General features: G+C 36.0%; 1 protein-coding gene across 2 annotated transcripts in view; it reads right to left on the bottom strand.

Moving 5' to 3' along the window:
* Nucleotides 1-2,659: 2,659 nt before the first annotated feature.
* The window catches only part of NDFIP2 (Nedd4 family interacting protein 2), a 47,553-nt gene continuing 34,877 nt past the window's right edge, over nt 2,660-15,335 (bottom strand). The window contains exons 5-8 of one of the 2 annotated variants that reach the window (XM_082479723.1): nt 13,519-13,643; nt 10,132-10,198; nt 6,301-6,406; nt 2,660-4,486 (exon numbers count right to left, since the gene is read on the bottom strand). In XM_082479723.1, the coding sequence (XP_082335849.1) occupies nt 6,303-6,406; nt 10,132-10,198; nt 13,519-13,643 (296 nt within the window). In that variant the 3' untranslated portion in view covers nt 2,660-4,486; nt 6,301-6,302. Of the gene's footprint in view, nt 4,594-6,300; nt 6,407-10,131; nt 10,199-13,518; nt 13,644-15,335 lie in introns of both variants that reach the window. The other variant, XM_082479724.1, reaches the window with a different exon arrangement.

Genomic DNA, 15,335 nt, shown 5'->3' on the forward strand with positions numbered 1-15,335 from the left:
GCAGGTGCTCGTGCTACCAATGACATGACGGTGAGCACTGCCGTTATTCCAGTAACGCTTCCACCAGGAAGACCTACGGACTTCGCTCAAACACCCGGCCACTACTAATGGAAAAAAAATACACCTAAAACTTCGGACTCCAGGAGTGAGCTCTCACCAGCTACGTACAGCAGCAGCAGAAGTGGACTGACCAGCAACGCTGCTGCAATTGTATTAAACTACAAGGCTCAATTAACGAACGCACGCAAGTGAAGCTTGCTGTATACTTATTTTACTAATAAACAATTTATAGCAGCAGCAGCAGCCTGTTCCATGTGAAACCGGGCATTTGGACGTCATGAGACTACACCAGCTCAGAAAATTAAGAAGGATGGGCATCCGTGCAGCCATGTATAATGAAGAATCAATGAACAACTTCTCGTATTACGCGGAGGATACCCCCACAAACACAGTGTTTGCGTTTCTTCGACCACAAGAAAAATTAAGAGTGAGGACTACAAGAACAGATGTAAAAACATGGGGATAACTGTAACCATCCCTCAATATAAAAGAACCAAAACATTTTAAACCTTTTTGAATATATGCCTTTCTGTTTTACACAAAAAAAAATATGAACAATAGCTGGAGAGCTGATGCTGTTTGCAATACTTTTAAGTCTCACTGCTTGCAAGTTTCCTTATGTAGAAAACATGACATAGACAAAAATCCAGGAAAGCTGCCTTTTCTTTCGTTTGGGAAGGGTGGGGAAAAAAAAAAAAAACAAAAAACAAACCCCACAATTACATATCAGAAAAATGTTTCAGGTTGATCATGCAGACACTTCAGGAGCTAAAGAAAAATATACCTAAAACAAACCCTGCCACGGTTTTAATTCCACTTGCGTATGCGATACTTAGAACAGGTGCATGGCGCAGTGATATATTTTAAGCATTTTCAGTGGTCTGAAAGCCATTGATTTTAAAAAGTTGGCTTACCTGTAAAATACGGACGTCGGAAAATACAGACGTAGGAAAATACAAAGCATCATTGCAGTTAAGGAAAAAAAAAAAAAAAAGTTAGACATTGCTAGGTGGTTTATTTACTAACTGCAGCCAACACCGAGTAGGGCAGCCTTCTGCCCGTCCTTGCTGGGTGCGTTAAAAGCGCACAGAGAAATGAGAAAGGGCATGGAAGTGGAAAGGATATGCCAAGCAAAGGAGATACAGATGGTAAAAGTATCCTTGGAAGTTATAAAGATAAGGATCTTAGGATGGTGGAAAAGAAAAACATACACAGGACAAAGAATACACTGAACTCCAGTGTTTCCAGGTAGCTGTGCACATATGAATGGTTTAGAAATTTTTTTTGTTTCCTTATTGAGAGATACTTATTTCCACACCAAAGGTTATTCACTTTCCTCTTCAAGAGTCCAGGAAGCAGTAATAATTTCAAGAGATGAAATTTTTGTTTAAGCGAACAATGCAAGCAACCACACAGGATGGACCAATGCAGGATATTATGGGAAAACATTCTCAAAAAGTGGAATAGACGTTAAAAGCTTTTCGCTGTTAGGATAGCACCTTAATAAAACCACTTTTCCTGTTGTCATCGTTCAAAGGGAGGGAAGCAGACCCAGAAAGAGTGGGGTGTTGAAACCAGGTTAAAAGGTGTTGCAGGATGAAGACGGTGTCCATACTCTGAGACGGCAAAGTGAAAGCTTGGAGACAACCTCCTCTGCGAGAGGACTGGAAGTGTGAGTGATAAACCATTTCTGAAATGCGTTAATAGAGTTGCAGGCTACTTGAATCACATTCAAGATGTCCATCTTTCTGTGGTGTCCCCACCAATAAAAGTAGACAACAAAACTAAACACATTACATTTTCTTTGAACAACTGGCATGAACGTAATTTTCTCTCCCCATCTCCCCCCACCGCCCCCCGAGCTGTTGTTGCTCCAAACTTCAAAGCCTTATTTACATTCATACAAAATCTGTTTACAGTCAACTTCACTGTGATACTGGAGCTCCCCCCCAACACACACACCCCCTAAGACACAAAGCAAAGCTGGCCAGGTGTCTCCAAACCACAGAGCCAGCTGCTCCTAACCAAGCTCACAGGAAATAGCAAGGAAAATATGCAGCATTTGACACATCTGGAATAGATTGCAGAGTCTTTGAAAACAGTGTCCCAATTCCCTTCCTCCTGCTGATGAGATTTCAGGCTACCAAACTGCTGCATCAACTATAGAGGATTAGATAACATGTGTACGTTTTTAACCCTACATATTCTTTCTGTCCAAAGGAGAATTTTTCCAAACTAGTCCACAAAAGAAAACACAACAAAACCAAGTTTCTTTATGAAGCTTTCTATAAAATGCAGTGGAGCAAACAGAAATAAATCAATCGGAAGACTGCTACTTAATTTGGGTAAATTGCTATAGCTAAAAAATAGTACTAGTTTATATTGGTAAACAGCAAATGAATCAGTATTGCATGCTTTTCACAGCTGTATTAACTAATTAAAAGAAATGTCCTTACAGGTTGTTTCCATAAAACATGAGATGAAAAGGAGGAGAGTAGAGAGGATTGGTTAGTACGTATTTTGCCAAGTAATTTGTCTGTAATTCCATGTTGACACAAATATTGTGAAGTGCAAAACCAACAAAAAGCATACATCTTAATTAGCAAAACAAAGCAATGTTTTATTATCTGCTTCTTTTTCTTATGGACAATGAATGCAAAAAGAATACAGAAACAAACAGATAAGTTTAGAAGGAAAACCCAATCGGATATTGAACATAATATTTAATTTTATTCTTTCCATAAAAAGCTGGGAAGTGGAGGTGCCCCTAAAGTTTTAGTCACTTTCAGCATCTCTGAAAGATTAAAAAAACAAATAATGTGACCAGTTTACATATGTATATTTTAAACATTCATTATAGATACAAAACGGAATACAGCACTAGCTTAAAACAACATAAACCTCACTGGTTTTAATGTTAGTAATAAAAAGGCAGAATTGTAACATAAAAAGAAAAACTGGAGGAAAGTATTTGTATTTTTTTTTCCTCAAAGGTGCAACCAACAACCAATGTACTTTTGCAACTGAGATTCCAGTTGTACAAAGGACTGAGAGATGTATTCTCCTACTCAAGGAGAAGCATAAGTTTCACAAACTTTAAAGGAAACCACACATGCATGAACAGTAGACAGTACTCCTTAAAGAGATGATATTTATAAGAAAGTAATGGCATACCTTAAATGATCCTAGGAGAGGTGCAACACACATTTTCTACTTTCAGAGCTTTAAAAGTAAGATTTTTTTTATTTTTTTTTTCCTTCATAGATTATTTCCAAAATTACCTTACATTTAAATTAGTTTATTCTTAGGAAATGGCAAAGTATTTATTCTAAACAAGCATTGTAAGATAGCTATATGAATTTTTTTTTGAGAAGCCCTCAGGGTGGATGTTGTATTCATACTGAACTCGAGACTTCCTAAACAAAGCCGGTGTTATAACCCATTTGCAATACTCTGTTTCAGGAACAAAGGTGCACCTACGAGGATACAACTGCATAACCGAGGACTAAAGATGTGAGGCTGTCCATCCCTGCTAACGTGAACAAACCCTATATTTTAATAGGATCATGCACGCGAATGACGAACTTTCAGGCTCAAGCCCCAACCAGGTAATAATAATTCACGTGAGGAAAGTTAGGATGAGACAAATGATTCAATGCCTTTACCTCCAAAATTACATCTAATTATAACTATACCCTTAATGGCCAATTAACAAAAAATATGTATGTAGCTCTAAGATTAAACGAAGTTTAGAGAATATGCTGTTACAAAATATATTTTGACATATTTCCTAAGAAGCAATTCAAACAGTCATTTATGCAGAGTTATTTACAGGGGACTCAAAGTGGAGTATCAGTTTTAAGCAAACCAGTATATTGGTTTTAATTTGATAAAATAACGGCAAATATAAGTTTGTGACAATAAGGAAGTTTGGGTTTAGTAAACTTAAAAATGTTCTACACAATCATTAGATGAATCTAAATTATATAAAAAAACCTGTCTGAACTGGTTAATCTGAATCATTTAATGCATTTCATTGTACTCAAAGTTCAGATCAACAAGTCAGTGGTACATACATGCTGTGAAACAAGTTACCACTTAAATCTTTCAGATACAACAAGCACAGATTAACTGAGTCTGACTGTACTTAAGATATATTAACAGATGGTTTGTTCTCACTTCAGTACTATCTTTTTAATAAGCACATATACAAATGTGCTAAAACAAAAGACAGCAATTATAAATATTTACTAGAATGACCAGAACTGGTATTTGAGCTTAAACCACTCTGCCATTCATTTTGAAGCCGTATCTTCACTAATTCATCTTCTGGTTTTAGTAGTCTTCTATCCTATTAACTCGGAGGGTTACAGATCATCTGGAAGTTTCACACTGGTATAGGAAAGGAATGTCTGTTCGATGCAGTCTGGAGATAAAGAAAGAGTTGTACTTCAGTTCATCGCAGTGATTCACTAGAAGTAGCGTTGCTAACTGATGTTAAACCTAGAAGCAGCAAAGCAGCAGCCTTTTTCCCTTCCATGTCGGAATGGGAGAAAAAAGCAAAAACTTACTGTTATTTTGGTATCATTTCAAAAGAACACCTGAGAATATTTTGTAACTGTAAAAGGTAGTATTTGTTATTTATTAAAACTAATAGTCACTGTAGAGGAATTTACCTGTCTATGCAAGAACAAGGACATTTAAGTGTGATAACAATTAACCTGATCTTCTTGTTTCAATACTTAAGATGCTTAAGAAAAAAAAAAAATGTATTTACGTGTCCAGCTCTCTAAACACTCCACAGACCTTCTCAGCCCACATCTCAGTAATGCTTACAGATAAAGGAAAAATTCAAAGCCACTGAACTCAGATAGGACAACTCATTAACTTCAGTTAATGCTGAATTAAATAGTGTTTTGTCCCAAAGCAGAATTTTAACTGCAGGAGAGCAAAGAATCCCAGACCACATTATCCTACTCCCTCATTATTCTTTTCAAGCTACAGTTTGCAAATACCAATGAGTTCCAACAATTATTTTTAAAATAGTGTTTTTAAACTTTGTTGTACTGAAAGCTAATAGATATTTTCAGTCTTGTATCTACAAGTTTAGGTATTCTGAAGAGGTTACCGTATCGCTAAGAAAAGGAGCTATATGTAACTATTCTAAAAAGGAAATACTGCCATGTAGATGCCAATTTAGGTTGGTTACTAAAAGGCAATATACACCTTAGGTACTTAACACTAACTTACTGCATAATTTTGACAAAATGGCACATTAAAAAGAAATATTATGTTAGTTAACAGATTTTTCCATGATCAAGAACTATATGGTATAGCATAGATATTTATCACTAGCTGCTTTTAAATGTACATCACTGTCTTACATAAAAGGAACCATTTTTTTCTAAGCAAATACTGTCTCAAGTTTTTTTTCAGGCTTCAGTAATGTGTTGCTGATTATTTCGTATCGATCCTGTGACCAACCTTGGAGAAAAGTTACAAAAACCTGCTTTATTATGGCAAACATAGCTTCTCAATACAGTATTTAAGCATTTTAAGTAAACTGCAGAATAATGAAAATGCTACAGTACTTATTTCTAGGCTTAAATTCATCTCGTCATGCAGTTTAATGAAGTCCAATAGATCCACCTAACGGATAAAAAGTATAAAAAAAAAGTGGATATGTGCCAGACTGATTAGTCAGCTACCTGAAGGATACATAAAGCACATTGTTGCATACACAATAATCATACTTGTACATGACTGTCTTAATCCAGTCATGTAAAGAGAGACAACACTCATCTATTGTTTGCATGTTCAGACCCATGTCAATCAGATTTAATATGCAGGCAGATTAGTGCTTCTTAACTTGCTGACAACAGGTTGACTACTAAAGCCAGTTCTCCAACGCAAAGGACAGCATCCTGACAGGCAGCAGAAACTGCTTCTTGTTTTAATAAAAAAAAAAAAAAAAAAAAAAGGTTCCTCCTCATTTTGTTACTGAACATTAGTTCCAGGGAGGACTGGAGGCAACAAGGATGCATTATTTACTTACAATTTTCATGATTTCAAGACACTTCAGGTATTTCCAGGTCCACGTAGAATATATACAACATTCATGTTCAAAAACCATGCAACTTCTGTTTTATGACAGAAGTTTGATTATTTATTTTTAATGTAAGTATTTCATTCTTCTCAGTTTTCCTGGGAGAGATAATCTTATCACTAAAAATTGCTTACCTTCAGTACAAGAAAAAAAATCTTGTTCTGTGAGCAGCTGCCATGCTTTCAGACATATTTCTGACTTTAAGATAATTAACAAAGCCTCGAAAGAAGAGGAGGAGTCCTAAAAGTGTAGAAAACGCACAAAATTAAGTACATCAACCTAAGTACACGCTATCTCACATTATTCTTATTAAAACATTGTTTTTAAATCTAGATTATAATAAATAAAGCGAGGTCTTTATGCATAATTCACAAATTCCAACATGCAGGTCTTCTGCTTTTATCTTATGATATTAGGATACAGCCTTATGGAAAGCTTTTCAGAAATTTTACACTCGTTCTGGGTTCAAGTATCATCTGCTAAAAAGACTGCATGAAAGACCTTAAAAAGAAGAAAGGAAGAAAAAAAGAAAAGAATGCATGTTGCACATTTTTCAAGCAGCATTCTTAAAATAAGTTACCAGTGTGTTAGAAGAACCACTAAACGTACCTTTAGAAATGTATAAGATAAATATATTGCAAATCAAAAGGGGGAGGAACCCAAAATCAAAACAGACAGACAGTACCGACTGCTCTAGAAACAAGCCAAGTAATAAATTACAGTAGATTATAGCTTGGGATTTAACCATCCAGGAAAATGCACCTGTCCAAGAGGAGGAAGAACAATAGTCGATGCAAAGAAAATTATTTAACATGTGTTATGATTACTTTTTTTTGGTCAACGCCACATTTCAAACTATTTTAAAATATTTAAATCTAACTGCATTTGAAAGAATATTTCAGCTCTGATGAGAAGAACAGAATAGTCACACAAAAGTTACAGTTGCAACAATGGAAATCACTAACATGATGTTGTCAACATCATTGTATCAATTCAGAAATTCACTGGACATCTGGACAAACAAACCCAGAAGAAAAAACATTGCTGCATAGTGGACATAGCTCCTTAGTCCATTTTCCACCACTAAGTAAACTTCAATAGATTAATCCATTCATCGGTCGGATGAGGGAGAATCCAACACAGATAAAGACAATCTTCACAAAGAGTTGGGGGGGTCTAAATCTGAGTTCCACGTCCCGTGGAGAGAAACACGAGCCTAGAGAGCAATTCTTCTCATTTAATGAGGACACAGGTACCTTGAAGATACTCACTTATGTGTATATATATATACGCATACATTATGATTCCAAAGGTTCAAATGAAAATCTGAACTGAAGCTTAACAAGTTTAGCAAAGATTTTCATCCTTTTCACTATCTTGCATCCTAATAAACAACCTCTATGGTTACACTGATATTTTGCAGTGTATGAAATGATGCACTTTTTCTTCCTGCTCTCCACGTTGGGACTCCGATTTTTTTTTTCATATGCTCATTTCTTCTCTAAATTCTTTTCACTTGTAAATTTTTATTTTATTTAATTTCTTTTTGCTTTTTTAAAACTAAAGCCTCATTAGGACACACACAAAAAAAATCCCAAACACAGAGAATGCTCTGCTAACCACTGGGACTTTCACCTAATGACACATTTCTGTCATTAAGGTGAATTCTGCATGGAGAAGAAAGCACTAAGATCGGGATCAAAAGTCTACTACAAAAGCTGCTACCCAGAGGTTACCAGAGATAGTCCCATGTTTAACTGAAAAGCAGCTGAAACAGCAAAAGGTGGGGAGGCAGCTCTTAAGGTGCCTGAAAGCATACTTTCTACATTACACATGTTGGAAAATCAGTCCAAGTTCAACCCATATTTTATATTTCTCTGTTTAGGGAAGGAAAAAAAACACACCACTTTCCATTGTGTTCCTCAAAAAGAAACATTGGCTAACATTTAAATTTGAAAATTAGAATTGTCTCTCTCTTCAATTTGTTCACTGTACATGACAGCTCCTTGGAAGCAGACCACTTCACTTCTCTGTGAAGCATAAGCAGATTTTTCCAGATGTTGAAAGAAGGGAAGGAAGCAGAAACAGATAGGTGAACACCGGCAGAGAGGAGAAGATGGCAATAGGTGGGCTCAAGTATGTCAAGGGACTACGCAAAAGAAAGAATCCAGCTCAGTTCATTCAATTGTGAAGACACACAGGACACGCTACTTCGTGTGCTCTAATGGGAAAGTTATCTGAAACAATGAAATACAGATCTGGTTGGCAGAGCTCCCATGACTTGATAACACTCCTCCGTGTCCTGCTAAGTAGCTCTGTTGGGTTAAATCCTTCTATGGTGTTCTAGCAATCTCAATACATCCACTTTATCAGTTTAAAAACACTGTTGGCTTATTTCATGCAAAACATTCGTAAGACAAGGGAACTTTGGCTGCTGGATGCATACTGCATGCCTCACAGTGCTTTTTATTCCAAGGCATATTATAAACTTTGTGAGTTAAAGAAAACAAAACAAAACAAAACAAAACAAAAACAAAACCACCTTCAAATAGTTAAGGCTGAATATAAAGCTTTCCTAAATTTAAGTGAGCTAACTTCTGAACAAGTGCTGCAATAGACTAGTAAAAAGAGGAACTACAAATGCACAGCTTTTTCCATAGACATGGCGGGGGAAAATGTTAGGGGAAAACCATGCTATTTTCATCCAGGTGAAAAAAAAGTGTCAAACTTCAATCTCAGGCTCCACAAGGGTTTGTTTTAATTAAAGATTTATCTGGAGATGTTTGTACCTGTAAAGACTTATTTCACTTCTGACTTAAATACAATCACCTCATACAGAATATGAAAGCATTCAAGGGACTGATGTCATGATGTGTTAAATATTTGCAGTTTCTATGTATCTCAAGCAACCAAGTGTGCAACAGTAGAGCAAGCTGAGTATTAAGAAGTCTGATGAATGCCCTCGACCTTTACTAAAAGACAGATAGAAAAAGTTTTAGGTAACATCATTTAAGATTTCTGGGATTTCTTGTGAGATAAATAGCGAGTCAGGACCTCAGTATTTTTATTTTTTTTAAATTTACTCAACATTTCATTCTAACATTTGCTGTTAGCTATTTGAGTCAACTGACTCAAAGGGAAGAGTGCCACCTACTGAACCAGTATAGTTTACTATACTTCCAGAGACAGAAACTAAAATGGATAGTAGCATTCACTTCTGTAAAAAAAAAAAATAAATCATTCCAGATTCCATATTCAAAATACAAAATCCATAGCAGGAAAAAAAGTGCAGTGGTTGGGGATTGGTATATCCTAATTAAAAGCAGACAGAAGAGCATAATTTGATGCATATAAGACTTTGAACATGGGCAGACAGACCTCTTCAGAGAAAGCTGACATCATGGGAGCCCTGTGATCAGAAAGCATGAAGCCATTCTCTTGTCCGACTGAGAAACTACTGATGCAGTACGCATTTCAAAGGACTAGAAAAGGACATTTCGTGACCTATGTACAAGACCGCAGACTGCACCTTCCTAGGATCAGTCACATTTCTTAAATGTTAATATCTGACATACAGGTTTATACATGCAAGTACTAGCTATCACTCACTTTTCAGTACGTTCTCTACATAAAGCCGAAGTTTCACTACACAGTTCTGCACTCCTATAGATCAGTAGAGGCAGCTTAAAAAGCACAAGTCTCAGGTATGTACATAATTACATATGTAGAAGAAAATTGTTTGAGCTGAAGGTTATTTGAATAGTCTGCAGTTCACACAATAACACCAGTATGGCAATCAATAACCTCGTGAATACTATGGAAATAAAAACAACACACAAAACTATCTATCAGCAGCTAAAGAAAAACACATAGCTAAACATGTTACAGAACTCTTACTTACAATGACATGATTCATCTTTAAGTACTTCCACATTAAACCAGAAATGTTTTCAATTGCCACTTACCAAGTACAAGAAATATCCACCAAAGCCAGTACTGTCCATTGAAATATCCAGTAAAATAATCTGAAAACTGAAATTCATACACAAGGCTTAGCTGCAGTAAGACAGACAACGAAGACACATTTAATGCACTATGCAAATACAGAAAGCAGAGAGGAAAAGGCAAATTTCAATAAGAGTAATAAATGCCACTAAAATGCAAACCTGTTATTTGTGCAGCAATTTAATATACAAATAACACTTCCAGTGTCAGTTGGTCTGTGGCAGTTATTTTAAAAACTATAAAAATATGTGTGTATATATATAAAAATAATATATATAATAAAACCCCTCGTATTACTTGCCAGAGTCATCTGACATTTTCTGTTATAACGAATCACCGCTTGCCGATTTCCCTTTTCTCCCTCCAATGCTTGCCATCCCAAACACATTACAGCAGCCTGCTGCTTTAGATATTAGCACCAAAAGCCACATTAGTTTAATCTTATCAGACAGGGATGTTCTGCTGACCCCTCAAAAGAAGAGCTTTTGACCTTCTGTATACCCCCTACTGTTAATCGTTGCCAAGAATACCGGCCCCATAAAGACCCCCAACTCATTAAAGTCTTTTCATTTTCAAACCAGCATTCAGTTCCCAGCAGTGAGCTGAACGCAACTAAATGAACCTTGAAGTGGCATTTCAACTGTTCCTGTTAGTGACCATGGTAGACAGTTTTGTCCTCCCTGTGATGTGGGAGGCAGCTGGAGGGCAGGGTGCGATGGTCTTGGAGACAGGTATCTGTGCCTTTACCAGACTCCAGACTGCATGCTTCACTGATAAAAAGGCTAATCAAACGTCTCCAAAACTCACAGAAGAAGTAGGAATGGGGAGGCGTGTTAAAAGTTGCCAGAAAGAATAAAATAATCTATTTAGAAGCTCTGAACACTTTTTCTACCACTCTCCATCCTACTGTTATTCAGTATGTTTACAGCATCCTGCCACAGTGCTTCCCATTTGCCATTTCTGGGACGTTTCAGTAGTATCAACCAAGAAATTGCATAATTCAGTTTATGCAAAAAAAAAAAAAAAAAAAAAGAGACAAGATACTGGGCCATATACACAATCAGATAAAAATCCAAGACATTCAAAGAACTCTAGATACAGTTGTTGGTTTTTTCTTAAGTAACCGTGCACTGAGATTCTCATTTTTTCTCCAGAATAAAGCCAGATCGTGTGCATTCTTTAAAGGTTTAAACCTGTACTGTATTCATTTCTATGGGCAACCAAAAAAAAAAAAAATCATCAAGAAACGGAATTGCTAAGTTGAACTAAAGAATTGGCAGTTACATTACTCCTATATAAATACTAGCATTTTGATGATTCGGCAGAGTAAGCATTTCATATTTTGACACTTCATTAAAATACCAAATGAATACTCAATTCCCAGGAAGCTGACAACATTATTAATCCCATCTCACTTGAACGTCAGTATTTTCAATTCTCTAAACATATATACCAATATGCTTTTTTTAGAGTTACAATTTCATTTAATTGGAAAGAAGATTTACTAAAAGCAGCAATCAAATACTGGCCTATGTGCATCACTGTCACGCTTTCTTCAGGCAGAAGCAGCCATGGCTGCAGAATTTCCCCAACAACAAAATTGTGCTTTTGATCTTTCCTCGCCCCATTAAAAACTGATACAGAGAGAGCATATGAGAGCTTGGACAGTTTAGACACTAAAACATTTTGTACTACCGACCCCAAGTGAGAAAGGGCAGCACAAGCCTTCAGAGGAGCTTGAAACAAAGGGACAGAACAATTCTGTGCACACACGCGTGCTTGCGTGTCACCATTAAAACAAAATTGTCAACGTACACCTCATGAGTTTTCTGCTATTGCCTCTAGAAAGGGAGACTACACAGGAAGATGATAATCTTCACTATGAAAAAACCCCACCCCTGAGGTCTTGGAATTGGTCAACTCCAACATTTTAGAATTAGTAACAGATTATATACAAGAATTTAAATATAGTCTAGAACACAGTAATTCTTCAAGGAAGTTTAGCATATACTATTTTTTGTGCTTGTTATGAGCACATTTTCAAGCAAACAGGAATAATAAGACTGACACAATGAGCAAGTCCTGCCCTCTGTTTAGTATGCCTCAAGGGAAACTGAAAATATCTCAAATGAATGCATAGTTGAAAAATTCATGTCGTCTTGCTCCCTTAAGATAAATTCCATCCCAAACCCCGAATTCCAACTAAATACACCAGAATCACATCTGGTCCAGTAGCATTCCCCTGCCCTGGGGAAGCCAAAAAGAAAAAAAAAAAAAAAAAGAAAAAAAAGAAAAAAGAAAAAAAAGATAAAAGAAAATAAAGAAAAAAAAAGAAGAAAAAAGAAAAAAGAAAAAAAAGAAAAAAGAAAAAAAAGAAAAAAGAAAAAAAAAGAAAAAAGAAAAAAAAGAAAAAAGAAAAAAAAGAAAAAAGAAAAAAAAAGAAAAAAGAAAAAAAAAGAAAAAAGAAAAAAAAAGAAAAAAGTCATCACTCTCCACTCTAAGAAGGATTCAGGAAGGACCACGCAATCTCTTGTATCTACAATCCTTGTACTATTGTGCTAAGACCAAATCAAGTAATTAGCACAAACAGAGAAAAACTAAATAAACAAATAATTCAGAGTTGGCAGGGCATAAAAGATAACTAAGTTATCCAAGATCTCTTTCTTCATTAGACAGGAGGAGATTTTAAATGTTGTGTCTCACAGACATGTAGAATTCAAGTTCAGAAAGAACCATTACGTTTCATCTAGCATCCACTTAGCCAGCTAAGAAACTTCCACTTGGCTAACATACCTTTCTGAAAAGTATCTAGTCTTGCAGTGAATATGCCGAGAAATTGAGTATGTAAGATAGTAAAAATGTGACTAACTTCAGATTAAATTTTGACCTGATTCAGTATGTATCTTACAAGGAATAAAAGTATCAGGCAGAAGGAAGAAACATTTTCTGATTCCCCCTCCTCCCTCTGATAGGCCGAGCCATTTATAAATCCTTCATATAGGACACTATAACACCAGTGACATTTTAGGTACTTGCTCCACTTCTTCTGTATGCTTTTAAATATTTGTGGAAAGAATGAGTCATTCTGCATTTATTTTAGTGGAAAGATGAGCACAAAATGCTATGTAAGAAAAAAATAGGTTAAGCTTCATCATTAGTAAGCACATAAGAATATATAGCAAATAAATTCTCTACTAAAGCGGAAGTTAAGAGGAATCTCCACGCGTTCTGTTAAGCACTGGAATTCAATATACTGATTTTTAATTCCGATACTATATATCCTTGAATAAATTGTTACAGGTTGGTTCTACACACAGAGTCTGCACAGTGTGAATCAAGAAACATACCCGTACAATGAGAATCCATTTGATCAGGGAGAGACCAAATCCACAGATTGCACCATACCTTCCAGCTATGGTATTTGTTATACAGAAGGATAAACAAAATCCAATCCAGTTGAAAATAAACGCCACTATAAAATAAAAGAAACAGTAGCTTTTGTTAATCTGTATAGCTAAGCAAACAGACTTAACAGTAATTTCACTTTTAAACTAATAAGGACATGCTTACACAGTCAGTAATTCCCTTCCGGTAATTCAGGTTTTCAGAGATTGACTTTGAACCCAGACATTCCCCATGGTATAGTCACTTAATAACAAAGCAAATGGTAAACAGGCTGGAACCTACTACTTTAAACAAGAAAAAATTCCAACATAAAAGAAAGCATTGCATTGCTACAGAAATCTAACCAGATGACAGCAGATATGAAGGGTAAACGCAAACAAAGGACTATAACATACAAGACTTAGATTAAAACAAAGAAAAAAAACCCTTGCTACACTTTTATAACCAAAAATATAGTTATATGCACACATACGTGCATGTATCAAGGCTGCATATTCAGCTTTATCCAGTTTGGATCGAACAGAATAAAAGTATCCGCTCTTGCTCTGTAAACATAGTATAGAAATGAAGATAAGTTGAGAAGCTGATGTTGCATTGGCTACTCTCTTCTCTTTTACATCTATAGTCAAGCATAAGATATAAGAAGCCTTAGAAGTTTTATGTAGAATCTTAAGAAATCAAGAAACAAAAAGGACATTGAGCGTAACTACCGCTGTTAGTTCAAGTAACACTTTTACACAACTCCCAATAGTTTTACAATTCAAAAGTTTCATATCTGCATACGTACTTGCAATCAACATCATCATCTGTATTGACTTCAGGTTGCATGCATTAGGTCAAAATGTGGGAATTCCCAATTAGGTGATATCCCACCTTTGGGAGTAAGTGAGGCCAATTAAAAAGAAAACCGCCCAACACAAGAGCTGGGAGACAAGAATTTAGGAGTTCTGGAGAAGACAAGATGGTGGAAAACTGAAACTTCCCAAATGGGAAGTTCACAATAAACACAAAAACCACTGAAGAGGTCGGAAGGTATGGAAGTGGGGCAGAGGGGAACAAAACCCCTGCACACAAATCCTCAATGTTTTAAGTCCCCAAACTTAGGGAAAAAAATAAAACACATAAAATTCAGACATTAAACCACCACAGAAAAAAAAAAGTCTGTCTTTTCAAAAAAAGTTTGAACAGTTATAGCAAAAAATTAGGAACAGAAAACTGGCCAATAGTTTTCTTAAATAAAAGTCAATTTGGGAGGATTATCTATCTACCCGCATAGAATTTATTCCATTTGTGAACTGGGACACATTTTTGCTCCATCCTGAAGGCCTGACCTGAAGTCTGACAATGATCACTAGAAGCATTTGCTATCAACTTCAACAGACAATTATTTTTTTTTTTCTACTCAGTGATGAACGCTCAGAAACTTCCCTACACAGTTTATTCATACTGCTTCATTACCCTTGTTGGTAAATTTTTCTTAATGCCCAAGTCAAAGCTTCTTCATTCCAATTACTCTGCATTACATCCAACACGTATGGAGAAACCATGTAAGTCAAATTCTTTCTGCATAAAGAAAGGAGTTAGATGACAGTGTATGAAGGTCAACCTCTCACAATCGGAGGGAAACAAGCACAGCCAAAATAGTTCCTTCCAACATTAATGATTTCAGTCAAATGACTTTCCCTTCAGCTTCTCTTGCACAACTAAGGGAAACCTGCATAACATTTGTGATGTGGACATTCAGAAGTCAGGTTTCCTA

Source organism: Vanellus vanellus (assembly GCF_965231255.1).
Source record: "Vanellus vanellus genome assembly, chromosome: 1".
Taxonomy (NCBI): domain Eukaryota; kingdom Metazoa; phylum Chordata; class Aves; order Charadriiformes; family Charadriidae; genus Vanellus; species Vanellus vanellus.